Source organism: Perissodus microlepis, chromosome 20 (assembly GCF_051167445.1).
Source record: "Perissodus microlepis isolate ML-2025 ecotype Zambia chromosome 20, ASM5116744v1, whole genome shotgun sequence".
In the NCBI taxonomy this organism is placed as follows: Eukaryota; Metazoa; Chordata; class Actinopteri; order Cichliformes; family Cichlidae; genus Perissodus; species Perissodus microlepis.
Window position 1 is genome coordinate 8,726,441 of NC_140480.1, and position 26,409 is coordinate 8,752,849.

The 26,409-nt window shown below is 40.3% G+C and overlaps 2 protein-coding genes across 4 annotated transcripts in view; both read right to left on the reverse strand.

The window, feature by feature from the left end:
* Positions 1–1,528: 1,528 nt before the first annotated feature.
* On the reverse strand, positions 1,529–12,471 carry borcs6 (BLOC-1 related complex subunit 6). Of its 2 annotated transcripts, none has more exons than XM_084917555.1 (7): positions 12,398–12,471; positions 9,860–10,485; positions 9,280–9,466; positions 8,893–9,075; positions 6,079–6,242; positions 4,788–4,871; positions 1,529–4,388 (listed from the first exon to the last, which is right to left on the reverse strand). In XM_084917555.1, exons 2-7 carry the CDS (start codon positions 10,475–10,477, stop codon positions 4,263–4,265), a joined length of 1,362 nt encoding a protein of 453 aa, XP_084773681.1. In that variant the 5' UTR covers positions 10,478–10,485; positions 12,398–12,471; the 3' UTR covers positions 1,529–4,262. The 2 variants fall into 2 exon arrangements, with proteins under 2 accessions (XP_084773681.1, XP_084773680.1); XM_084917554.1 differs by having other exon boundaries at positions 9,860–10,488; positions 12,398–12,461.
* Positions 12,472–18,198: 5,727 nt separating this feature from the next.
* The window catches only part of sema3h (sema domain, immunoglobulin domain (Ig), short basic domain, secreted, (semaphorin) 3H), a 52,072-nt gene continuing 43,861 nt past the window's right edge, over positions 18,199–26,409 (reverse strand). The window contains exons 12-18 of one of the 2 annotated variants that reach the window (XM_084916539.1): positions 26,276–26,405; positions 26,083–26,171; positions 25,038–25,079; positions 24,338–24,492; positions 23,629–23,690; positions 23,288–23,430; positions 18,199–23,173 (exon numbers count right to left, since the gene is read on the reverse strand). In XM_084916539.1, coding sequence (XP_084772665.1) covers positions 22,721–23,173; positions 23,288–23,430; positions 23,629–23,690; positions 24,338–24,492; positions 25,038–25,079; positions 26,083–26,171; positions 26,276–26,405 — 1,074 coding nt within the window. In that variant the 3' untranslated portion in view covers positions 18,199–22,720. Of the gene's footprint in view, positions 23,174–23,287; positions 23,431–23,628; positions 23,691–24,337; positions 24,496–25,037; positions 25,080–26,082; positions 26,172–26,275; positions 26,406–26,409 lie in introns of both variants that reach the window. The other variant, XM_084916538.1, reaches the window with a different exon arrangement.

Consider the following 26,409-nt stretch of genomic DNA (forward strand, 5'->3'; position numbering starts at 1 on the left):
GCTCTCTGCCCTTTACCAGTCCAGCCACGGGCCCATCCATCTGGCCCATCAAGACTCACTCTCATTTCATCAGTCCATAAAACCTTAGAAAAATCAGTCTTGAGATATTTCTTGGCCCAGTCTTGACGTTTCAGCTTGTGTGTCTTGTTCAGTGGTGGTCGTCTTTCAGCCTTTCTTACCTTGGCCATGTCTCTGAGTATTGCACACCTTGTGCTTTTGGGCACTCCAGTGATGTTGCAGCTCTGAAATATGGCCAAACTGGTGGCAAGTGGCATCTTGGCAGCTGCACGCTTGACTTTTCTCAGTTCATGGGCAGTTATTTTGCGCCTTGGTTTTTCCACACGCTTCTTGCGACCCTGTTGACTATTTTGAATGAAACGCTTGATTGTTCGATGATCACGCTTCAGAAGCTTTGCAATTTTGAGACTGCTGCATCCCTCTGCAAGATATCTCACTATTTTTGACTTTTCTGAGCCTGTCAAGTCCTTCTTTTGACCCATTTTGCCAAAGGAAAGGACGTTGCCTAATAATTATGCACACCTGATATAGGGTGTTGATGTCATTAGACCACACCCCTTCTCATTACAGAGATGCACATCACCTAATATGCTTAATTGGTAGTAGGCTTTCGAGCCTATACAGCTTGGAGTAAGGCAACATGCATGAAGAGGATGATGTGGACAAAATACTCATTTGCCTAATAATTCTGCACTCCCTGTACTTTGGTCTCGGATTCCGTGGCTGCAAAACAAGCCCAAATCACCATCCCTCCACCACCGTGCTTGGCAGTAGGTATGGGTATGCTGTGGTTGGAGTTCACCAAACGTGGTGCTGTGCATTATAGCCAAACATTTCCACTTTGATCTGGTCTATCCAAAGGACATTGTTCCAGAAGTCTGATTAGTCTTTTTCTAACTGTGGGGTCATGAACTTGAAAAATTAAGATGTTAACTAAGGCCTGTAGAGTCTGAGTCAGAACATATCACACAGTTACTTTGGTTGAATCTGCTGGGACGTCCATTCGTGGGAAGGTGAATAATCTTTCTCACTGTAGAATGATGGACTTTAAATTGTTTGCAAGTGTCTTTTTAACCCTTTGCAGACTGATGGGCAGCAGCAATTGCTTCTTTAGTTTACTTCACTGCTGATGTCTTTCCTCCTGACTGCTACTTACACTCCTAAGTACTCTGGCAGCAGTAAAGATTAATTTTTAATCACAGGACTGTAACAGAATACTGGAGGTGGTATTCTGTTAAAAAAAAAAAAAAAAAAAGCTCCAAATGTTTGGGTTTTTTGCAGCTTCTGTAAATTTATTTTTCAATAAAATATACAGTCAAGACAAAGGGTATCTAAATCATTTTAGTTACAGAAAGAGATCATATGTACACAGGTGCCTCTGATTGTAAAACAGAATTTAAAAAACAAAACAAGAAAATGACATTTCCTCTCTTACATCACAGCTCTATGATGTTTCTCTTGCCTCAAACATCTATCAAGTCTTCCAGTAACTTTTTTTTTTTTACTTTACACTCTCCTACAAAACAGCATTTACATCTTTACACACATGTACTGGTATACGTCAGTATAACTGAGGGAACCTGGATGAATATTAACTTTACTATATACCTTGAAATTTTAATAACATTTCCTGGCTAAAACCCTTTCCAACGAGGTTCGAGGGACGTAATTAAGAAACCAAATAGCAGTTTTACATAAACAGCCATCATAACCAATTGAATGTATTTTTTGGCTTGATCTTTACTGCACTGATGAAAACAAGTGCAGAGCGGCATAGAGGGGCACGTTTTGCAGAGTTAATGCGCTGCTCTGAGCTCCACATCCACATATGACACTTCGGAAAGATGTTTGAAAGTGATTTAATGGCTGAATTAAGCTTCAATATTATGTTCAAGATTAAAATGTATACTTACCTTGCTTACAGTATTGCTCAGACAACATTTTAGATTAAAAATGACTTCAGTATTTGGTTTGGATCAATCTTGAAACGCTACTGACAGAAATGTATGCAGAGTCCAGTGTAAGACAACCAAAACAAGACTCCTCATTCCAAATGACATCTATAATAAGGTTCGCTCTTAGAATGAAGATCTTCAACACATACTCTGATCTAGATTAATCCTACAAGTGCAATTACAGCAGACATTTCATTAAATTAAGAAAGGCTGGGAACAACAGCAGGGCGACGCTGCACTCACTGGCTTTATCATTGGGTAAATTAATAAATGCTTAAGTAAACCACCTTAGCTTACATCCACAGGCCGTAGCTCTTTTTTGTTGTAACACTGTGTCCACTATGCTGACATTATAAAAAGTTGCACAACAGTTTATCTGCTGTCTCAGTAATTTCTCTCCAACCCTTCGGTGCAATCAAAAGCCAGAACTGTGAATCAAAATCATTTTTAGCATTTGATTTTCCATGTTTCAAACACATTTATTAAATGCAAAAGTACCCATCTTCACCAAAGTAAAACAGAAAGCTACAAAACCTCCAACTTGAGTTATTCACCACGTTTAGCAGCTGATTTAAGTCCAAAGCTGGCAAAGCCCTCACAATCATTCTTCAAGAGCAGTTTAATGGATTTAAAATGTGTTTTTGAATGGAGCTATTCTAATGCATAAATCATTTCTTTAAATTGGGTGAACAGGAACCTAACCAAACACGATACAATTAATGACACTGAGCAGTGTTTTTGTAGTTACTCGCCTGGAAATAAAAAGACTTTCAACAGCTTTAGATTTCACTGGAAATCAATCTTCGCTTTTTGTTTTTTCTCGTTATTCTCAGTTTTGTGTGGCTGCAGTGGTTAATTTTTCTAAGTGGTTTCAGTCAGAGCTGCATAGAGTGTAAAGTGTTTAAACCTTGGAAATCGAGTTGTCACAATGTGCACATGAATCTTGTTTTATAAAGCCACATTGAGTCACGAGTATAATCATGAGGGGGACAGACTGAAAAAAAGAAGACTGCACACTGATCTGAGCCCTTGGTTTGTGTTTGATGACAAGATGAGATGTTATCTCTGGCTACAAGTTATGGAGGCATGTAAGTCATGAATTTACTTAATCCAGTCAGTCTCTTGGGTTGCTAATGTAAGCTAGCCATCTCAGCACAAACAGTGCTAACGAGAATGAGATCAGACATTCAGTCCTGCGTGTGCTCAAAGTTACAATGCTTTTATTTTTAAGTTACGCACAATTATGCTGCCCCTTGATTGTGTTTTACAATTTAGCCTATCAGATACACTTTACTTAGTTTTACAGTTTTATAGGATGTAAGAATTTAGGTTCTCAAGATGTGATGCAGCTGAATAATGAAGAATTAAAATCAGGAGATCAACGTCAGTATCCAGCCTATTAAATGGCATCTAAAAGTCAAAGGAAATTAAATACCTGAAGCTGTTAATCTTACACGTAATATTTAAAGCCACTGCAAAGGCTGCACAACATATTTTTCCAGTTATGTACTCAACATCATCTTGGACTGCACTGACAGAGTACGGACTGTACTGGTTCCCAGTGGCACAAAGTTTCAGTGTTTTTGAACAAGCACGCATGCTGAGGAAACTGAAAACACACAAAACATGTAAGGACAAACAGACATGACACAACTGTAATTTCGCTTGCAGTGAAAGAATCTGACCCTTGTTGCATAAGATTAAAAAATAGACTTTCTGTTCCTGTGCAAAAGTCACCGCCTTCTGAGCAGTTTATTATTGCCTCTCCAGTGGCAGAGAGACAGAGAACGAAACATCACCTCCATGTGGGGAACAGAGGTTAGTGCAATCTGAACCAAGCAGGCTGGACGGAGACCAACTCACTCCTTTTAGACGGTGAAGTGAAAAAACAAAACACAAAAAAAAAGAGCCCATTATCCCACCTTCTTTAAGGATCTGTCCATGTGCATGTGTCCACGGTACAAGTGTCTCTAAAATTGGTTAATTTGTGAGATTTTGTTTCTTGACAACTTGGATAGCGTAAATGTTGTGAAAAGGAAAAAGCTCAGCCTGAAGAGCGAAATAAGCACAGTTCATCTGAGATCTCACAACACAAACATGAGGAACGTCTAAGCCAGTCCAGAGGAACTAGGAGTGCCAATAATCCAACATGCCGAGCAGCAACAGTTCCCGGACTCCACGGGTGTCTTCGCTGCAGTATGTGTGTGTGTGCTACCTGCACATGGGTGGGTGGGTTGCACACATGCGCCTGATGCTAGACCTTTGCATCTGGGATGTTTGTTTATGGTGTTACTTGCAAATTGCCTCCAGAGTGTCAAGGGTGCGTTTGATATCGCGTATCTGCGTAGCCAGGTTGTGTATGGGCTGCATGGAACGATCCAACTCCTCGCAGCGAGCCATTAGTGTATACATGCCCTGTGGAGGCAAAAACATGGACGACAGAATTTATCAGAAAAGGAATAATTTGTACTTTAAAAAATAATGTGAGGGGGTTTCCCACTGTGGTCCTGATTTAAGGTTTTTCCTCATTAACAGTTTCTTTTCAGGTTCACAAGTTAGGAATGCCTTACGTTAAATCATATTTCTGTAAAGTGACCTATCATGTAGCGACTACAATCCAAAATCCAAACCCATAAACAAAACTCGTGTCCAAGGAAAATCCAGCAAAATGACATAAGCTGGGCTATCACTATTATTTAGCTAATTAGGTATTAAAGGTTTATAATGCATGCTCTGGGGGACCCAGCAAACAGCAATCTTTACTTGTCACATTATGTGAAAGGAACAGACACAAAAACAGAAATTACATGTCACCTTTATACTCATATCTACAGACTCTCCCAGGCTGTCCACTGAGTCTCTGTAGGTCTGGATATACCCCACACTCAGAGCTGTCATCTGCATAAAAGAGATGGTTAAGAGAGAGATTAAAGAATAGCACAAAAACAAAAGGGGAGAAATAAAATATTAACATAAAACATGAAGACCCTGTAATCTGAGAAAAGGACACTAAAGAAACTGCTGGACATTATGGACAATGCTGGGCATCCTCTGCACACGGCCATAAACAACCAGAAGAGCCTGTTCAGTGACAGGTTGCTTCTCCCCAAGACAAGAACCAACAGACTTAAAAACTCCTTTGTCCCACACGCCATCAGACTGTTTAACTCCTCTCTGGAGGGGAGAGGGAGGGGAAACAGGAGGACAAAGGAGGGGGGAACAACTAAGCTGTAGTGCCTCTTCACTTCACTGTGCAATACCTTTTGTGCAATACTTTTTGTTAATAGTCAACGGTGCAATAGACTCCATACTTGAAATGTGCAATCCACTTGTATTTTTATTTTATTCCTATTTATTCTATTTATCCCCTTTGTATATTTTTATCTATATATGTCTTTGTATTTATATATGTGTGTGTGTGTGTGTGTGTGTGTGTGTGTGTGTGTGTGTGTGTGTGTGTGTGTGTGTGTGTGTGTGTGTGTATATATATATATATATATATATATATATATATATATATATATATATATTATTCTGTAACTCTATAACTTCTGTCAGTGCTGTGCTTATTTGGAACCGAATTTCCCAGAGGAACCCACCCAAGGGATTAATAAAGTTTTATCTTATCTTATCTTAATATATCTACATACACCCTCAGCAGTGCTATTACAGGGTTAGACCTCTTTTTGCCTTAAGAGCTGCATTAACTCTTAATGGCATAGATTCAACAAGGTGCTGGGAACATTGATGTCAACATGAAAGCATCACAAAGTCGCTGCAGATTTGTTGGCTGCACATCCATGATGTGAAAGATACTCTTTGGATTGATATCTGGTGACTACAGTGAACTTGTGATATGAGGTGTTGATGGAAGGCAGGAAGCTTTTATGTTGTTTATGCCAAATTCTGACCCTACCGTCTGAATCCAAAGCAGAAATCGAGACTCATCACCAGGCAATGCTGTTCTCAGCTGACATCTGTGACACCCATACACACCTTAAACTACTACGTAATACACAGACTTCAATGACGTGTACGTGTTACACTTCTGACTCAGACGACAGCATAAACAGGGTGATTTGAAGAAAGAACTACTAAGACTCACATTTTGGATGGTTCCATTGAGGCTCCGCATCATCACCTCCACACTGTGTGCCACTTCCTGGGTGTGTCTCTGAAGGTCCAAAAGGACGGTGGGATCAATGGGTGGTATATCCGCTGGTCGCCGTGTCAACCCTCGATTTCGGTAAATAGGACCCGAACAGTCCACTAGTGAGAGTCATCATAAATTAGATATACAATATAGAATAGCTAATATAGAATATACTTTTTTATATAAGCCATTAGCAGAATTATCTATAAAGTGCAAAATTATGGACACTGGAGGAGGAGAAAAACATATGCCTTCTGACTGAAATGCAGTGAACCAAATTCTAGTCGGACCTGTGGGGTGCAAAATTTAACTATAACTACAGTGAAGAAGGAAAAAAAAAAAAAAAGAAACACTGAATAAAATGAAACATTCTTATTTGACTGTTTCTCAGAAATTGAAACAAATTACACACTTAGCCAAGAGTGCCATGAGTAATTAAACCTTGGATTAAACAAACCCCAGTCAATAAATTGGAATTTAAAAACAAAAACAGTTTCAACCTCTGAAAAGTTTCTGCCGGGCTGTGGCAGGACCTTTAACAAATCCCTTCAGTCTAAACAAGGTCTGTGCGTCATCAATCTTAATTGAATCAGCAGGTAGAGAGAATGAGCTGCCACAGAGGACATATTGACTGTGGCCCTGTGTTTAAATTGAGAGGCCAGTTTAGCTGACACTCTCATCCAGGGGGGTTTCTGAGTGAAGGGCAGGGGCTCTGTGTCTTACTCCAGCAAAATCTGACAAGACGGATGGCTGCTAATGCACAAGCTCTGCCAGGTCGACCTGCTAAACCTACATAGATGATTTAATTTCTGAGACAGCAGCACACGTGTGGGATTTTGAGAAAAAAGAAACAAAACTTTTTCTCCTGGGGTTGGGTCTCCATTGTCTCCCCACAGCTCAGACTTAGGCTAATTTAATCACACAGGAAAATGGGAAGATGAGGAGAGGGGAAGAACAAAATCACCTTTTAATTATTAAGCTTATAAAATCTTATGCAGAGAGGACTCTGAAGGGAAACAAGCACTGGTGGAGGGTTTCACTAACCAAAAGTGTAACTTTTAGAGATTTCCCACACTGTTCTCAATGATATGAGCATAAAGCTTAATGCAGAAACATTTCCTGAGCACGTAAGAGAATCACTAAGACAGGATAAACCTGATAGTGTTCATACACAGTGTAGAGTATCTTCCTGTTAGAATGGCTTGTTGCTTCATGTTGGCACCATCACTGACATTATTCACGTTTTTAGCTTTGCTTTATTTCATTATTTGCTGCAGCAAGTGATGTTTCAACACTTAACTACTCTTCAACTGTAACGATCTGTATATATGGTGCACTTCCTAACTGAATAAACACATCACCTTTCCTTGAGTCAGTCACATGATTTTTCACTCAATCTATTGAGACAGAAAGCAAAATAAATAACTTAAAAAAATAGCGACTGCATGAATTGCTTAGCTTGTACCGCATTAACATTATGTGATAACGGCAAACCAGTCAACTGCAGCTACTGCATGCTCGGAGGAAAAATTATACATTTATTAGAGATGCACAGATCGATAGGCCAGGGACCAGAAAAGGATGATTTTTTTAGTCTTCTCTGCTCTGACGAGTTCCAGTTGGTGAGACTCGGGAATGTCCCATGCATGAACCGGTCTGGTTTATGCATGGGCAACACATGCACAGCGACGCACACAAATAGTCGTGCGCACATTGACAGCCATATGCTACCATGTTGTGAAGCGTGGAAGCTTTTCACTGTGAGTGAAGACACAAAGTTTGCTAAAGTAAACTGTAAAGGGGGGGGGGGATCAAACCTAACCAGACACTTATATCAACCACACCCAGCTGAACATAAGCATTATAAAGTAGCTAAGAAAGGAAAAGACACCGAAGCGAAAAATATTCAGAGCTCTGACCCAGCAACCTCAACATGAGCAATGGCTCAAACCAGTAAAACCTGTAAAAAAGTTAAAATGGAATTAGTCTGACAGTTATTCTTGTTACATAAATCTGTTGCACCTGCCTTTGTTTGCCTGAGGTAAAATCTACAATCAGAGATCTAACAGCTAAATATTTTAGTGAAATCAAGCAATCATCATTATATGTAAACTTGTCTCTTTAGGTCTGAATGTAGCCCACACACAGAGCTGTAAACCATACAGCTTAGAGTCCACACTCACACATCTATGACCACATCTGTCTTTACCGTGGAATTCTTTTCTCAAGCAAATCTGAGTTGCACCGATCAGATTGTATGCATTTGATCAACTGTCACTGAATGACCCCACAGGCCATTAAGGGATTCAAGTAAGCCAGTTCATAATAGGATAACCAACCATGGCAATTAATTTGCTTAAATTAGTACCTTAATTCCAATTTACTTATTATGGTCTAAGCAATGCATTAATGATGACTAGTCACTGACTGGGTGTGTTTGCCTCTGCAAGGAGGAGCAGGCTGTGAATCTTAAAGAAGACAACTGTAACTGCAGTTCAGTCCCACCAGCTATACAAATACCAATAACCTGTTGAAATGCCACATTCTACAGCAGGAGTACAAGCAGTCATGAAACAGCTCTATCTACATGTCCTCTACACCAGCACAACCTGTATACAGTCCACACATACAGTATGCATGTTTCTTCTGTTTGCACTTAGAATAAAAAACTAATACAGAAATACAAAATGTTTTCATTATTTACAAAAAAAAGGGAGAAAAACTGTGTTTGTATAATGTCAATTATTCCTCTGACTCTTTACTCACAGTCACTGCAGTCCAGACTAGGCTTGGAGCTCATTTTGATCTTCTGCTCGAGGTTTTTTGTGATGAAGTTAGTCAGGTCTCCATCATGACTGACTGTACCCTCTAGTTCCAAAGCCGAGGAGATGGTGGCCCTTCGGCCCTCTGACTGGCCACTTCTGCCCCCTCCTCGAGCCCCTGAACCACCTGCAACCAATGTCAACAACTTGTGGTTACAAAACACTGTCGATAGTCAATAACACAGTTCAACGTGGAAGAAAAGTTAAACAATGTCACAAATTCCACTTCTTTTTACTTCACTCTGGTGCTTTACAGAAAAAGATTTTATACATTTCTCAGTTTAGAAAAGACACGAAGAAAAAGCCAGACCACGGGAAGATGCACATCTACCTCCACACGCTTGACTAATTTCATCCAGGCTCTTGCTGTCCTGCATTCCCCGCACATTGCGAACCCAGACCTGGGCCATGATGTGAGGAGGGCAAGGGGTATCATCTGAAGAAAGAAGAGGAGGTGGAGGAGAAGAAGAGGTGGAGGTACTCGGACCAGGGGCTGAAGATGAGTAGCGTTGTGAAGACTGGAAATTTTGGAGAACAAATAAAAAATAAAAAAAGTAGAGAAAATTTACTGAACCATGTGGAGCTACACATATCTCCTGTCGTTTACAGTGGCCACGCTTTTCTTTGATAGACGGCTTCTTTTCTCACTTTTAGGTTTATTCACTCTAAAATAACGACAATCATCTTGTCAATCATTGATAGTCAGCACGCTGCACTTTATTTTAATCCTACTGAAATTTGTCTGAAAGAGGTCATGTTCTGATGACTCAGCTACATTTATTTGCGCTGGCTTTAGTTCTCATTACATCTGCTGACATCATTCTCTCTTCCTCCTTTACCCTCTGCTCTCTTTGGTACACACAATCTAATAAACCTGAAATGTCAGAACAATAATCCGGCACTCCACTCACTTCCACCTTTGTTCTCCTTCCGGCGCGCTGATTCTCCAACTTGTTTTCATTCTTCTCATCCTCCTCCACATCCTGTTTCTCTGTCTCTCCATCTACATCCTCCTCTTGGCTGTTGGAGCCTCCATCCGCAGCCTCTGCTTCTGTCTGCTGCCTTTCTGTGGTGACTGGGTGTCCTTGCTGATACAAGTCTTTGGACTGCCTGTGCAATGCTGAGTCCCACAGAAGAACTGCATCAGCAGGGTCCACAGTCTTAGAGGCTTCATCAGGAATGTCTTTGTCTTTGGATCCTAGATCTGTTTCTTCTGTGCCTGTCACCGTGGGGAGGGAGGGGTTTGCCTCCTCAGGGCTTTGTAATGATAAGCTAGAGGTTCTCTCATTCATGTCCATCTCTGTGTCCAAGTGGCCTTTCCCATGGTGAACTAGGTTTTCCATATTAGCATCAGCATGGTTCTCTGTGTGCATGTGGGACTCATCCACAGATGCCTCCCCGGTACCTGGTACTCTACTTGCACATTTCACTGAGACCGGAGCTTGAGGGCCATTCTCCAGTGCAACAGGTGTCGCTACCCCATTTGCCGTTTCTGGCACTTCTGTGCCAATCACAGGGGAGAGACTCATCCCTCCGCCTGCTGATTACAAAGAAAGAACATTACTGGAAACCTGGAAGTGACTCTGCCTTTTAAATCTATAATTAAATTAACTGGTTTTACCATGAGCTAAAAGGGTTTTCCCACATACCAAAATAACATTTTTCATACAAACCATTTTTTAAAAACATGAACCCATCTCATCCCCTTATCCTTCCTTAATCATCAGCGCTAAACACTAAAGTACATTAGAAAGGATTCCTCACCTAAATTAGAAAATGTTTGATCAGAAAATTCATAAACAAAGTCAAGAGTCTGACCAAGCATTCAATGCCATCTTTTGCTACAGTATTGAGTATTCAATGGTTTGGCCAGATCGTACTTGAGAAACACGAGTCAGGGGGTCAAATATCCATTAATAGGGCCTGATGATGTGGGTAGAACCTATGAATTTTATCCAATGGATTATTTACACATACAGCAGTAAAGAGAATTTTCTAGATTTTTGAGTACATGGGATGCAACAGAAAGGCACAGCAAACAAAAGTTTGCATACAATCATAATGGACGTGAATGTCACTTTAATTTTGGGCTTTTAATGATCTCCTTGAACTGGTCTTTTACCAGAGTGGAATGATTACACAACAAACATCTTTAATAACTTCAAAATAGAAAAATCAAGAATTGGGTGTAAAAATGTTAATTTCTTTGTGATTTCTGACCACAACTGCACATTATCAAATGTAAGTAAGAATATAGTAACTACATTTTGCCATGTAGCTGAACAATGGCAGCTATTTACGGTTTGTCTTGATCACTTCGATGCATCAGGAACATCGTTCTCACCACTCCTAAAGCAGTTCTCAAAACAGTTAAGGCATTTCTCATAACACTGACTGAACTGTGCAAAAGACTAAAACAATCAAAAGTTTTTCACGTCAAACCAAGCAAAGTCAGTCGATAATGTCCAATCTGTCACCAATGAATATTGTAGGGCGACTATTACTGTGTGTGTAACTGGCCTTGCTCTTCCCTTTATAGTTGAAAAAGCTTTAAAACTGATATGATTTAAACACTAAATCAATACCAGACAGCATTAAGGTAAGTGATATCTGAAAATCTGACTGCCAAAAGTGTTAAAAACTGGTTTTCATGAATCAGAGTCAAATGAAAAATGCATCAACACAATGAGAAATTGAAGTATGTGTAGAATCAACAGCAGTGCGTAGAAACACAATGAGAACTGCTTAATGTGAGTAAGGAGACTTACGTCACTGCTGTAAAGAGAAAACTCTAAAGGCACAACCACAGACAAAAGGAGAGGAGTGCATCCACTGAATTCACTGACTCCTCTTCAAAAGTAGAATAAGTGAATAATGTGCTTGGTCTCCTGACCTCTCATATGACGTACAAGACAATGGAAACAATTAGACTGTGAGAAGAAGGGGACTGCTGTGAGAATTTTCCAGAGATTTAAACACGTCGGTGTTAGCTGACACACTTATGGATCATAACAATTTTTCATAAAGACTGAAATGGCGTCGTACTAAATGGTTTAGCACAATACTAAGCTACCTTAGTGTTCATATTAGCTTATATTTCCAGATTTTAAGACAGCAACGCCCGAAAATTACTGTGTGACAAACAAAGAGGAAGTAAGAAAAAAAACCCTGACAAGCATAAGTGTCTGCCAGCGCTGAGGAAGTTGTCGTAGTGCTGTCAGAGTCGCCTTGCTAGCTCCCTTTCAGCTGCCAGTGCAGTTAAATGACGTTAGCGCAGCGCGGCTAACATTAGCAGTCCAGGCCTCCAACTCCCAGAACACTCACAGCTGCCTTTTATTGTTTGACACGGCTACATCAAAACGTACATTTAGTGCTAACCTTCGCAGTTACCTACAAGCAGGCTCATACAGCAGCGCTACAGAGCTCCGTTAGACGATAAAAACACTCACCTGAGGAGTTTCTATCCTGACAGATGTAAGCAACAACCGAGTCCGATGAAAATATCCTTCCGCATCAAGTTCCGAAAGAAATGTTCCGGCCTGCAAAAGGCATCATTAAACATATATATCTATATATATATATATATATATAATTATATATAGATATATAGATATATATGTTATACGAAAGAAAAAAAGTTCTGTCAGCACGACTCTTTGGGTTTAAATGTGAAAAATAATTTGTAAAATTTCATTAAAAAATGTCTCAGATTATCCTGTTATAAAACATAAAGGTTCTGTTACTTCTTTGTACTTTGTTTCTATTTAATCTGTTACTTAGTTACTTTGGTTTAGTATGAATGGCAGTGAGAGATGTCTTTATCAGCAGGATAAGCTGTAAAATGTATCAAAATACAGCAACACATTTTCCACAGATGTACAAATGGACCACAAATGTCTTTGTCAGGCAGATTCTGGCACCCCTGCTTTAAAGAAAAGCGGTTGTGTTCTCAGCATCATTTCGTTCCTATATGTGCTGAAACTCAGTAAACCATTTATCCACATGATAATCCTGCATTTCTCTATTTACCCCAACAGATGGAGACAAACACCGCAGGTCTCCAGTCTGCAAAGAAACTTCCCCGACTACAAGCTACTTGTTGGTGATTTTCCTCTGCCAAATACAGATTGAGGTGGACCCTCTTTTACCTGTAGTTATGGCCTATGACCAAACCACCCCAGTGTTGTGGAGCTTTAGCAACTAAGCAAGAAGCAAGTCCACTAAAATAAACTGAACAATAGCAACAAAAACTGAAATGTTGGTTACCTTGAAGGTGCAATATGTGTTGTAATGTTCATGCCACATGGGCCAAGCGTCAGCATGTACTGGTTTGGCTTTGTACTTCTCTTCAGTTACATATCTCCAAATCTAGTGTAAATAAGCAATCATAGAAAAATGTGCACCACTGCGTTTGCTCTAATTCGTTTCAGAAACACTATTTCACTAAAGCCTCATTTAAAAAACAACAACATTGGTTTGTTTTGGGTTTTTTTTTTTAGGAATATTGGACATAATTTTAGCAGATGGTGAAATAAAATTAGTAACTGAGTATAAGTACAAAGCCAAAGGGCCCCCAGTTTTGCCTGGTTGCCTACACTGGAAGTCAGGACAGTGTCTGTGGCTTCTTAAATCTTTAAATGTGGTCAGAAATGACAAACACTGCTGTAGAGGAGGAGAGAGGAGTCAAAACCACACAATCACCACATCTGAGGATCTCGTATAATTTCTAATCTAAGCCATCCATTCAGGCCAGCTGCGTCCTGTCTCTTGGTGAAGATTCAGCTGTTTTATCCAATTTTGTTCCTCTCCTGATGTGACAAACATCAAAGCCTGTGGAATTTACCTAAAGACTAAAAGACTTTAGAAATAAGCCAATATTCAAGGATTTCCCAGTAGAGCACTTTGTAGTCACTTTGACTGTTTCCAGGTTTTGTGTTTCTTTTTTTTTTAAGGCTATTAATGCCAAAGAAGCTATTTTAGCATATTAGGAACTGCCACAAGAAAGGCACCGTTTAGGAAAACGAGGAATAAAAAAAAGCTAATTGAAGGCACATGGCTCCACACACATGTGGTTTTTGCATAATGAAAGCTGGAGACTGCATGTTGCACAAATGAAAGTAAAAGCCTGTAAATCATTATCCCACAAGTCGCAGATATCAATTACATCCATACTCAAGGGGCAAGACAACTGTGCTCTTCAGATGACTTGAATTAAATCTGCTCTTCTTCATGTGAGGCAATTTCTGCTCACGGCAATCAAAACTGCAGCTGAATTTATTCCGTTTTGTTCAGTTTAGACATAAACTTTAACAGGGTAACACTGTAAAACTGTAGATGAAAATTATAAATCCTCCCATCGCCCCCAACTGTTTTTTCCTTCCAACTGTTGCCAAGTGTTTGCCCCTAGGAGTTCATCTGATTGTTGGCGTTTTCTCTGTATTATTGTAGGGTCTTTACCTCATAATATAAAGTTCCTTGAAGTGACTGTTTTTGTGATTTGACTCTATGCAAATAATTAAATTCATGAATTCATAGTTAATTAAACTTTTTCACAGTTTACAACAGTAAATGGGTTAGCAGTTTAATAATTAATTTGCAAACCAATGCAAACATCTGGTTATCAAGAAGCAAATGGTGCTTATAAAACTTGGTAAACTGTTAACAATAAACATGGCTGGATGGTTAATACACTTGCCATGGACACTTCATTAGGTACACCTGTTAAACTGCGTTTTAATGTCTAATCAACCAATCATATTGCTGCAACTTGTAGAGATGTAGAGACTTTCTCAAGTGACCATCTTGAGGGTTTCCAGAGAAAAAGAGAATATCTGTTCTCTGCCTGAAAATGCCTTGTTGATAACAGGGGTCAGAAGAGAATGTCCAGACTGCTTTGAGCTGATAGGAAGGCACAAAGCTCACACATTATGACCAAGGAATGCAGAAGAACATCTCTGAATGCACAACACATCAAACCTTCAAAAAGTTGGGCTACATCAGCAGAAGACCGCAGTGGGTGCTACTCTGTCAGCTAAGAACAGGAAACTGGGGCTACAGTTTGCACTTGCTTACAAAACTTGGGCAATATGAGACTGAAAAAATGTTCCAACGTATGATGAGTCTTAATTTCAGAAACAGCATGAAAGCTTTAATCAGTCCTACCTTGTATCAGTGATGTAGTTTAGAGGTGTGTGGGGGATAGTTTCTTAGTTACCTGAGCAGAGTTTAAATGGCACAGCCTGTCTGAGTACTGTTGCTGACCATGTTCATCCTTTTATGACCACAGTCAGTGACGATAACAATAAATTCTCTGCATTCAAACACCCTCCACTGTAACCAGATTTCTATCCAACGGAGCTGTGTTGTGCACTGTGTTGGATCTGAGCCATGAAAAAATGATAAAGCTCTGAAGACAAAAGGAGGTTCAACCCAGTACTGGCAAGGTGTAGCTAACGAAGTGGCAGGTGAGTATAAGGTTATAACACTCATTGTGAAGCACACAGGTGAGATGTGGCTGGCATTTATCAGTAAACTGTGAACACAGAGACCCTGTTTTGTGTTTCGTTTCTTCCACAGGTTAGTTACATTTTCCCTTGTTGTTCAATTTACCTTCGACTTGCTGTCTATCGAGACGCCAACAAACTAGTCAAAGCCGGTCAGGTTTAGGACAAAATGAGAACTGAATTAAAATATGACTAGCTTTTAGTGAGGCACTATAGGGCTAGGGATCCTACAAGGGTGCTTAGAAACCCATCACAAACATGGACATATTTAAGTACAGCTGTTATATAGGAGAGATATTGTGTTTTTGGGGAGGCAGCTTCAGAGCATTTTGGAAAGTCTGGCAGATCGGCTAAGTGCAAGACAAAGTAGAAGACATAATCAAACAGAGGCATCTGTGATAATGCCTGCGTTTCCAACAACCGTGGAGTCCTTAGAGCTCCAGTGGAGGCACTCCAGAAAACCATCAGTGGCAGTTAGCTGGAAAATTCAATCTGAAGCCTGAGCAGACAATTTTATTCAGCATGAGAACTTCACTGAATGGGATACTGTGGTGAAGTGCACAACCCCCTTATTACACCTAAAAGACTCTTTTATGAGCGAAATGGTGAAAAGACGTCTTTCTGGTCACCAACCAATTGGGGGGAAAGCCAGACGAGTAGATGAGTCATTCTGTGTGGCAAATTCTAAAGTTTCCCCTTCTGAGAATTTTTTTTTAAAGCATGCACTAGTTTTTGGTGCATTTCCCAAGCATGCTGTTTTTATTGAGCCCTTGAAGGAAACAGCAAATACCAATAAACGCAAAGCTATTTATGTCACCACATGTCTCATGTCTTGTCACCATATCGGTCACACAGGGAGTCTAATTTGCGTGTGGTGGTTAGCACTGTCGCCTCACGGCAAGAAAGCCCCCCATTCAAATCCAGTCTGGGGTCTTTCTAGATGTCGTTTGCACATCTGCAAGAGATCCTCCTACAGTTGGGCTAATTGGCAATTCTATATTAACTGTACATAAGAATCATGCATTTCCTCTGCTGGTTGTTCACTGTGGTGCACTGTGCACACTCTGCATGTGTTTAGTAAAGCTTCACAAATTCCTTATCAGCCATGTGAAACTCTAATATGGCACTCTGAGCTAAATTCTACTGACGGCATGCTGATATGCTCACACTGATAAGACATGCTGACAGTTATTGATCAGTGTTTTCCATCATCAGCAACTTATGTTTGTGCATAAGCATGCTAACTTTTTCAGCCACTGTCACTGAACGTTTACGTTTTTAAGTGGTATACAAAGGACTAATTTTGCCATGACAAAGAAACATCCGAGGTCATTCTGGGTCATCCTCTGTCTTTAACAAAAAGAATGACACTTTATCTTCTAGATCTTGACGTATTTCACTGGGTAAGTTAAAAATTGTGAAATTATGAGCATTTTCCTGGGAACCCTGTGTATAAAAGGAACTCAAAGTATGAAACTTTGAATCAAAGTGCTGGAGTAATCCAGGAAAACAACAAAGACCTTGCAAAACAATTGAGGGATTATTATCCTAAAAATTTTAAGTTGCTAACTAAAACATCTGAAAAAATAACTCAAAATTGAAAAAAAAAAAAAACCCAACAATCTCAAGCTGTTAAAATCTTGAGACAATTTTGACTTACGGATGGCAAAAAAAGGTTTTTGTTGTTCAGAAACATAAAAGAGAGCCAAACTGATATTCTGCCACACAAGAACATGAAAACTTTTGACTAAATGTTTTGTTAGAAGATGAAGTCATATCAGAGTGAGTTTCAGCTGCTCGCATGCCAAAACAAAAAGTGTTTTCTAAAAGTTCCACTTCACAGAGTCCTTCGTAGGGTTTTGTTTTGTTTTGTTTTGTTTTATAACATGACGTGAGTAAATTGACACGATGTATTCGAAAAGACTGTAATCACTGATGAGAGCCAGATGATACCTTTTGCCTTTAATGTATAGCCTAATAAGAAACCAAATGAAATATAATTATGGAATCACAACTTTGTCATCCAGTAGAGGTTTGTAAAAACACTGGAAAGAGAATGTTTATTTCTTAACAAAACACAGGATTACAATAGACTAACTTCATATAAATGCACAGTTCTCTATTTCTATGATAGAGTTCTTGACCTCTCTGTTATCAGAAGTTTTCCAAACAGCAGAAACAAGCAAAGTCAAGGATGTTGAGCACAACTGGAATGCATCTCTCGCCAATCAGATTACTCAGCATACCAGTTGTTTATCATTTGATGAGAAAGTAGTGTATGTGGTTGCTTTGGCAGAGACAGATGGTGATTTGGTATTGAACAGTATGTTACTGTTTTGGAGTGAAACCGGTGATGGACAGAATGCATGAAAAATAGCATAGCTGTAATGAATGCCTGTAATACAACTATGCACCTCTCAGTGTCCAAATCTGCCCATATGCTTCTAAAGGACACGTGTCCTAAGAAGGCTGAAAACCCTGGGGTTTAGGACACGGTTTAAATGATTTTCCATTACTTATAATTGACCCTTGCAAACTATATAATTTACAAGTAAAAGCTTTATATTGTAAACTTTGTAAAACACATTCTTTCTTTTTCAGGATTAAAAAAAATGCTGAAAAAGAAAGTGCAAAGGTGCCCGTGTTGCTGTAAATTTTGTTCATCCTGCACTAAAATGTGTGGATCGGTGTGTAGCTCAGAATATGGATATTTTTCGTATAGGCACGCTAAACCACAAGACACAAGCTCATTTGAAAGCAGACCTTTATACATATTTACAAAAAGAAAAACAAAGTCTCTGCACATGAGAGGAGATCATGTGATGACAGTTTCATTTTGTCTGCAGAGAAGTCGTTCTGGAAAATCACGAGACGAATGTTGGCACTCAGATGTAAATACAGCATAACAGAGTGAGGCCATTGTAATGAACGAGGAGCAGCTCTGCACCTCGTCTTACAGGAAAAGCATTAAATGTTTAAGATGGTCCTCCATAAAAATGTCTCGTTGGAGTTCTGCAGAGAACTTTCAGCAGAGATGGGATCTGACATAAAATATACACGTTACACATTCATATATATATATATATACACACAATATCCACAAGGCAGGGTCATTACAAGCATAGTTAGGTTTATCTTTTTAATGTTTCTGGATCTCTTGAATAGTAATTCAAATAACCCGAAGAGCAGTTGAAATTAGCAAGAAAAATAGAGTTGAAAGCTTTGCTTTGTTAGACTGAAGGTGTGTTTTCTTATTGAGTAGAATTCGAGCCTATATTTACGATCTGCATGGGTCTCTGGGGTAAAATGTCCATATAACACACTGCAGTTTGAGAGGCTAGCTGCACTGCCACTATTTTCTAACCTTTATGCTAAGCTAAACTAGCTAGCTAGTGACACTTGCTTCAGTTGACCTGATTATGGTTCGATTGCTCAGCTCTATTAAATGCTGTTATGTATTGTGATTTGTGTTTCTATCGTAGTTTCTTTTGCAATAATGGATAGCCATTTGGGCAGAAATCCTGCATGTTTTCTTAACAACGGGCGTGCACAACAATGGCTAATTAGAAGAGCTTTAAATCTGTGATAGAATACATAAGTGATTGTGGTGTTAGCATTCAGCAGCTTCAGCAGCAGTATGATAACTGACAAATGATACAATATTATGTGATGAGAAAGCTACAATCTCTGGCCCTCTTCTACAGCATGACTTTTATGCTGTCTTCCTTCACTCCCCCAACCGGTCGCCGCTGCCTAAGCCTGGTTCTGCCAGAGGTTTCTTCCTATTAAAAGAGTTTTTCCTTCCCACTGTCACCAGGTGCTTGATCACAGAGGGTTGTCCCACTGTCGAGATTTTCTCTCTATTATTATTGAGTCGTTACATTAGAATATAGAGTGCCTTGAGGCAATTGTTATGCTGATTTGGCACTTTAGCTAAAACTAAATTGAAATTGAATTAATCAAAGCTTTAGTCCTGTTATGTTATGATGATTATTTACTTGCTCTGGACATATTTTAGGGAAATATTTCCAATTTTCATGAGCACAGAAAATCTGCTGGAAAACCAGCTGTGTGACCAATCAAAATACTTTAGCAGTAAGCTATTCGACTTTAAACGACTCTAAACAGCAGCTTAACAACAGACCAAATCCTGATTTCATTTTAGATTACAGCTGCAGCGTTACACTCTCACACACACTTTCATTTTTAAGAATTGGCTGCGTGACACTTGGACAGCTGCTCAGTGTCACACGTTCCTTTATAAACTAAACTCAGAATTAGCTCAGGGCTGTGACTTCTTTCATGTGGCCCGAGCCAAGAAGCAAAGAGCCAAGACACCAAGAAGCTAAACCCATATTAATTATCTGTGGGCTCTCTGTGCTTTGTGTTGATGCTATATTCTTCTTATAGCATCAAAAAATATCTCGAATATATTGCAGAGTTCCACGTTTGGAAGATTTATTGACAGAGCCCCTGAACTTTCTGTCAGCTACTCTAAATCTGATCCCATTAATGTCAAACACACAAAAAGACACACAGATCCTTAACCACATAGAGAGACGAAGCATACAGCAAAGAGACTGGGATCCAGCAGGATCATGGTATATATTACCATCAGTAATGTGTGCTCAGTATCATGATATTAAATAAGGGAAAACTTTGAGGCTGTTATTATTGGGCTTAACCATGCATGTAAATGCTCGTTCTTCCAGTATAGCATATAAAATTCGATTAAGTTTTAATTTAGTAAGTTTTCCCTCTGTCCTTTAGCTACACTTTTCTCTCTCTATGATTTAACTAGAACTCATGCCATGTGAGCCACACACAACAGCAGTACTGTTGAGCTCAGGCTTGATGTTGGAACTTTTAGTCTGCATCCAGTGTTCTGGCAAACGTCAACAACGAGAAGACAAGCAGAAAAAATATCATATTTTAAATGCAATTTAGTTCCCGCTGCCTTAGACTGAAGCAGCACTTCCTTTCGATGCCAATACGAAGGACAAGATTTAAAAAACGAAAATAAAAACACTTCCACTGGTGAATGTGGGAAGGTATATCAACTGGTAACAATTGGACGTCAGACATACGTACAAAGACAGAACAACAAAGACACTCATGTTAAAAAAGTATCACAACTCCTCAAAGAAGTAGTCTCACACCAGATTAAAATAATAAATAGCACAAAGAAGGAAGTTAAATAGAGATGGAAGTAGCTGTGTTCGCTTAACATTTTAAGAACAAATCACAATTTACTGCCTCACAAAGTCACTCAAATCCCACTGGCCAGAGTCCATTTGACGCCAGTCCTGTTTAGCACTTTCTCCAGTTCCAGCTTGGTATAATAAAGGCTTCTTTATGATCCGCTGGGCCTGCTTCATAATTTACAGTCAGATGTCATTACCAGCTGGGGCTGCAGAACCTGCAATAATGTGCTCCACTCTTCTGTGTTAGTCTAATCCACTGAAATTCACCAACAGGTTGGGAAACATGCATTTCTGTACAGAGTTTTCGTCTAGTTCGGTTTACAGTTTGATCCTCTTGTTCATGTTGTAATGAAAATCTTTTAAAATTCACTCTCAACTTCTTAAACGATAACCTAATAGATGGTGAATATATAGAAAGCTTGAAAGCGCCCTACTTCAGACCAGCAGACGACACTCAGTTCTGAATGTCAAAGCGAAGTTTCTGTTGGAGTTGGTGTTCAGACGTGTCTGCACCTTTTTCCTAAATTTGTACAACGTCCATACGTGGGACTCCAGATACACTCAACCAACACTTTAAACAGCACGGAGCTTTTTTTTTTCCTTCTTTTATTCCCACACCTAAACCAAACCGCTCTCTGTGTCGTGGCACAAAACCAATGGCAGCTTATGCCCGTGAGTCTTAACCGAGCCAGCGTTGCAGAAGCAAACACTGAGGAGAACATAATGGAAACATCTCCTGTAGCGGGTCTGCACGGCTGCAACACAGAGCACTAATGTCCTGGGAAAGCTGATCTGTAACCTCATGAAAGCCGTCGCCAAGCTTTTTCTCTGCCTTTCATCTCCATGGTCGCAGTCAGTCATCTCGTGGTCAGACCCCACCTATCTCAAGAAACCAACAAAGCCCTTACTGTAGGGAAACCGCCTGAAGGATTATATGTTATATATCCATTAAGTGAAGAAAATTAAAACTCATCAGTGCTATTTGCTGCTGCTCAAAATAAAAATAATCAAAGTTTCTGCAGAGTTAAACTGTTACCTTGATCACTAACAGCTTGTTTTGGATGTTTTAGCCCTTTTCATTATGTATCACTGCCGTACATAGTAAGTTTTAAGATGAACAAACTCTTCACTACAGAGAACAGTTTGACAGCTTTCTTTTTTGTGCTGTTTCATTGGGCTCCAATGACATTTGAATGGTATTTGACAGCCTTTCAGCAAATACATATTTGCCCTTCTGTCAACTTCTGTTCTCTTTCCAACAACAAAGAAGCAGTTTGAAAATTTATTCCTGTATGCCAGAGGAAAGAGTGTCCTTGAAATTGAAGCGCAATAATTGTTTTGCAAAGTACTTGGGGAAAAAAGCACTTCTTCAACTTCAAGAACATGACTTTGAAAAAAAATGTCTCTCTTTCCACATCACAAAATAAATGGAAAGCAGTTTTTTGCCTGGAAGGTAGGAAATCAATCTAAAAAACATCTGCTCTGTTTTGAGGGATAGCTGTGATTCCTAATTAATGGGCAAAAACATGCAAAACCACAAGTATGGTCCTTTTCGGGACAGACGGGTTGGATGATTTTTCCAAATGCTTAAAATCGACTTCTGGAACGAGACTCGGATTTTTGTTTTCATTTTTTTTCTCTCTCTCTGTAGAGCGTCCAAATCTAAAGAATCCAATCAAATGTCCTTGTCATGACTCAGAGTCAGTCAAACTTAGGGATTTAGGCATGCCGTTTATCCTTCATTCAGCATGCGATGCAACCTAAGCCTTTTCATTCATACAGTCATTTGTCCCGGTGAAACAGTCCTCGCTGTCCAGATCCTGTACATACTTCAGTCACTCGTGTGTAGCTTAGCTTGTTTGTCTCTATAATGAAAGGACGCCATGTTTGTTTGTAGATAAGTGCATGCGCATGAAGTAGTCTCTGTACATACAGTATGTGTGTTTCTCAGTGTATAAGTTAACTGTGTATGTGTACATGTGTGCATTTGTGTGCGTGTGTGTGTTTGCGTGTTTGTGTAGTTGTTGAAGTCACTGAAAATCTGCCCTCCCGCTCGTGCACACGTTCAAGCACTCCTCGGCGCCCTCTGCTGCGGCTTGCTCCTGCTCTTCCTCCCCGCTGCTCGTCCTCCGCCGCCTCCTCCTCCTCCTCTTCCCCCGCCATGCTTGTGCCTCTCTTTCTCCTTGTGTGGCTCCGCCTTTGTGTCACCATGGCGATGGTGGTTGCGCGGAGGGCGGTATCCCAGAGCCTTGCAGTGCTGGCCAAGGTTTCCGGGGTGAATCAGTGCCATCACGTTCTCGTACCACGGCTGGGTTCCGGCGCTCTGATGGGACGAGGCCGACCAGGAAGCCAGGAGGCGATTGGCAGAGGGGCTCCAAACAGCGAGGCGCACGGTGACCGCAGTCCAGTGGTAGCCGTGCTCCTCCACCTGGCAGTGGTAGACCCCGCCGTGAGACAGCTCGGCTCGACGAATCAGGACGCCCCGCTCGATCACCACCAGCTGGTCACCAGTTACCACCTGACGAGAGATTTTTGGAGAGGAAATTTATAATCTGGATAATCTCGAACAAAGTGGCTGTAAAAAGGATTTGGAACATAAATGAAAGCACAAGTGTAAAACGTGTGACTGCACCTGGTTTAGTTCAGCGCTGTTCTCTCCAGCCTGTTTGTACCAGGTCACTGCAGCATGTCTGGATCTAGGCAAACACTCCAGGTAGGTGCTGTTACCCTCTGCCACCATCATCACCCTCTGTTCTGCCTCCACCTGCAGTCCAGCTAAATTAAAGAGAGAAAAGGTGGAACAGGTTAAAGATATGGTGACCTGTCCGAGAAGCCTGCTTCTCGCCAGTCTCAGCTGGAACAGGCTTGAGCCCTCAGAAACCCTACTACAGTGGTAGTGCTCCATAATGTGGCCTGAGCATAGTTCAACAGGTAAAGCAAAGACCCTGAATGGAAACAATGGAAGCTGCTCACCTCCCTGTCTGACACACTGGGTCAGTGGATCCTCATCCTCTCCTAAATGACGAGCATTCCTCCTGCAGACAAGCAGAAACCACAAGCTTATGTTAGACAGAACGGACAGCAAAGCGATGATTTTAACAAAGTGAGAGCAGCACTAGGGGAAAGGTCACGCATTTTGGGGTCACACGTATCATGCCTATATGTTGTCAACACAAACAATGCCAGTAAGAAACATAGTTTTAAATAGCTCTATATAGCATTGTTAATTTGACCTTCAGATCAATCTATTGACATGAGTTCACTCTATACTCAGAATTCATTCAAAACTTTTTGAGCTATCGTGTTTAAAGACAGAACGACACACACGCAAAACCATAACTTCCTTGGCAGAATCAATTTGCTCACTGGGGCAAAAGTCAGGATGTCATCATAAACAACCTAATCATAGAAATTATGGCCAGTTGTGATACTTAGTAAAGAAACAAAATCTTAATCATGTGGAAAAAATGCCTAAAATCTAATCAGAAAAATCTGAGCTTAGGTGTAACTTGAACCACGTTTCTGACTATCAACAAATGTGGTTTAAATCAAATTTGGGAAGATTGATTCCACATTGATTCTTTTCATAATAAAATAAGTTCAAGTCGTAAGGGGAAACTCAATCTGCTGTAATGTTATCAGTGCTGTCTGGATCTGCATAGAGCTGGTATGTCCTCCCTACCTGCGCACGGTCGGCATATAGGGGCTGCAAGCATGTCCATCCCAGGTGCAGTAGGGGTCCCTGGCCAGGCAGCACTCAGCGCAGGCCTGACCGTACAGCTCACACTGGTAAAGGGCCAGCTGAGACACACCCTCCTTGGAGCCCACAAACAACCACTGCTAGAGGAGAGGGGGTGGGTGAAAGATTGAAATAGAGATGGAAGAGAAAACAACGATGGAGGGGGGAAAGCAGAGATAATGTGGGAGAGCCAGAAGAGAAAAACAAAGGGGCATCAAGTTCACTCCCCTGCAACACGGACACTTTGACAGTCACCAGAAAAAAAAAGCAGATTCATCTCCACTCTGTGAGTCACAAATCCAACTCAAGCTGTATCAATGTCAGTGGCCACGGAGAGTGTGTGTTTGCATGCGGGGTGGAAAACAGAGAAATGTGAGGATTCTTGCTTTTTATAATCTTCGTGTGTGTGCGAGCTGCGGTTTCGTTTTCTTTTTTTCCCCTCATGCCAAACTGTTTTAATAATGCAAGGTGCATTTGTGTGTGAGCATCTCTTCATTATTGCTCTGACTGAGGTGAGGTAACCATGGCAACTGGTGATGAAGCCGTCCTTGGAGACGCAAGGTGGAGAGACGAGTGAGAAGTGCGATGTTACCGTGTGTGAGTGCAGCAGTTCGGAACTTTGAAAGCGAGTCTCGTCTGTTACCTTTTTCTTTGAGAGTGCCATGGCTGTCACCGGTGATTTGTGCTGTGAAGGAGACAGGAAAGGAAAACTGAGAAACACACCAGGTTTATACTGAAACAAAGATAACAGCTAGATAGATAGGGTTTTACAAAGCATATACTTTAGAATACAGAGCAGGAAAAACACAGTCAGGTCTGACCACAGATATCTCAGCCACATCATTCAGGTTGAACCCAAAGTTGTTTTCCTTCATTTTGCTGTTTGAACCCAAAGCGGAGTTCATTCTGGACCAAAATGTGGATTTTGTGAACTGTGATCTTCTCTTTTTTGGTAACTATGTCCAGCTGCAGTAACTTGGTCTTGGTGCAGTGACAAGCTTTAACCCTTTAAATCCTGAACCATGAGATAATTGAAAAAATTGAGCATTTATTGAACCTTCTGATTTAAAAATGTTTTTAATATTAATATACATAAACTAGTTTTAATTTGTATCATATTTGTTCCATCTGAAAATTTTGTTCAGATCATTGCTTAAAAATCTGTTGTGCAATTTATTTAAGATGTAGAAGTCTAAAAAAACTCATGCATCAAATATGATACACTAGACATTAAGGGGTTAAATAAAGGTATTTACTGCATTTCATGTAAATATACGCAGTACTTTAGTGGTATAGTATGTGCATAACTATCTTTGCATTAACCAGAGCAGAATGGTGTCTTTGCACGCATGCGTTTTCTTACTGTTGAGAGAATGCATGTATTTCCATTCATTTCCATATGGCATGGACAGATATGGAATTAGTCACACTGTGTCTGCATGCATTGTTGTCACGCAGGCTAATTTGAAAAGTCTGTGCTGCATTATGTTGTGACAATAATGTACATTTGGATCTAGTTTTGAGAGGTAATTGAATTTTTTTTAATGGAGGAGGAATGAATGGACGCCGCGAAGAAATCAACTCAATCTGCAAACAATGAGCTTTACTACAAAATAGACCAGCTCTTAACAAATCTGAGTTTTTTAAGGTTTCAGCCTGGTTTTCCTCACAGAAAAAGCTTGCAGTACCTGAAACACCTGCATCTGCTCCAGAGTGATCTCCTGACTCTGGCTGTGCTCCCTGTGCAGATGGATTGCTTTCATAACGAGTCCTGAGTCTAAAGACAAAAAAAATAAAAATAAACAAATCATTCACCATATTTAATTATGAAAAAACACTTTAAAATGCCAGAAACACAACCTTCAATGTCACATGACCTACCTGTACCGATGAACAGGACGTCGTAGGTGCCATCGACAGCCTCCACTCTGTCCACCAGCAGTTTGGTGAACTTGTAATGAACACCCACCCTGACCAGGAGGGGTCGCTCTCCAAGCGGCAGGACATTTTCCTAA

Excerpts from the sequence above, each read along its gene's own strand:
- borcs6 (XM_084917555.1), bottom strand. The coding sequence starts at position 10,477 with ATGAGTCTCTCCCCTGTGATTGGCACAGAAGTGCCAGAAACGGCAAAT. Across the intron at positions 6,243-8,892 it reads TAGTCTGGACTGCAGTGACT|TGGACTGTTCGGGTCCTATT; the intron begins GTGAGTAAAGAG and ends GACTCTCACTAG. Across the intron at positions 4,872-6,078 it reads TCAATGGAACCATCCAAAAT|ATGACAGCTCTGAGTGTGGG; the intron begins GTGAGTCTTAGT and ends TCTTTTATGCAG.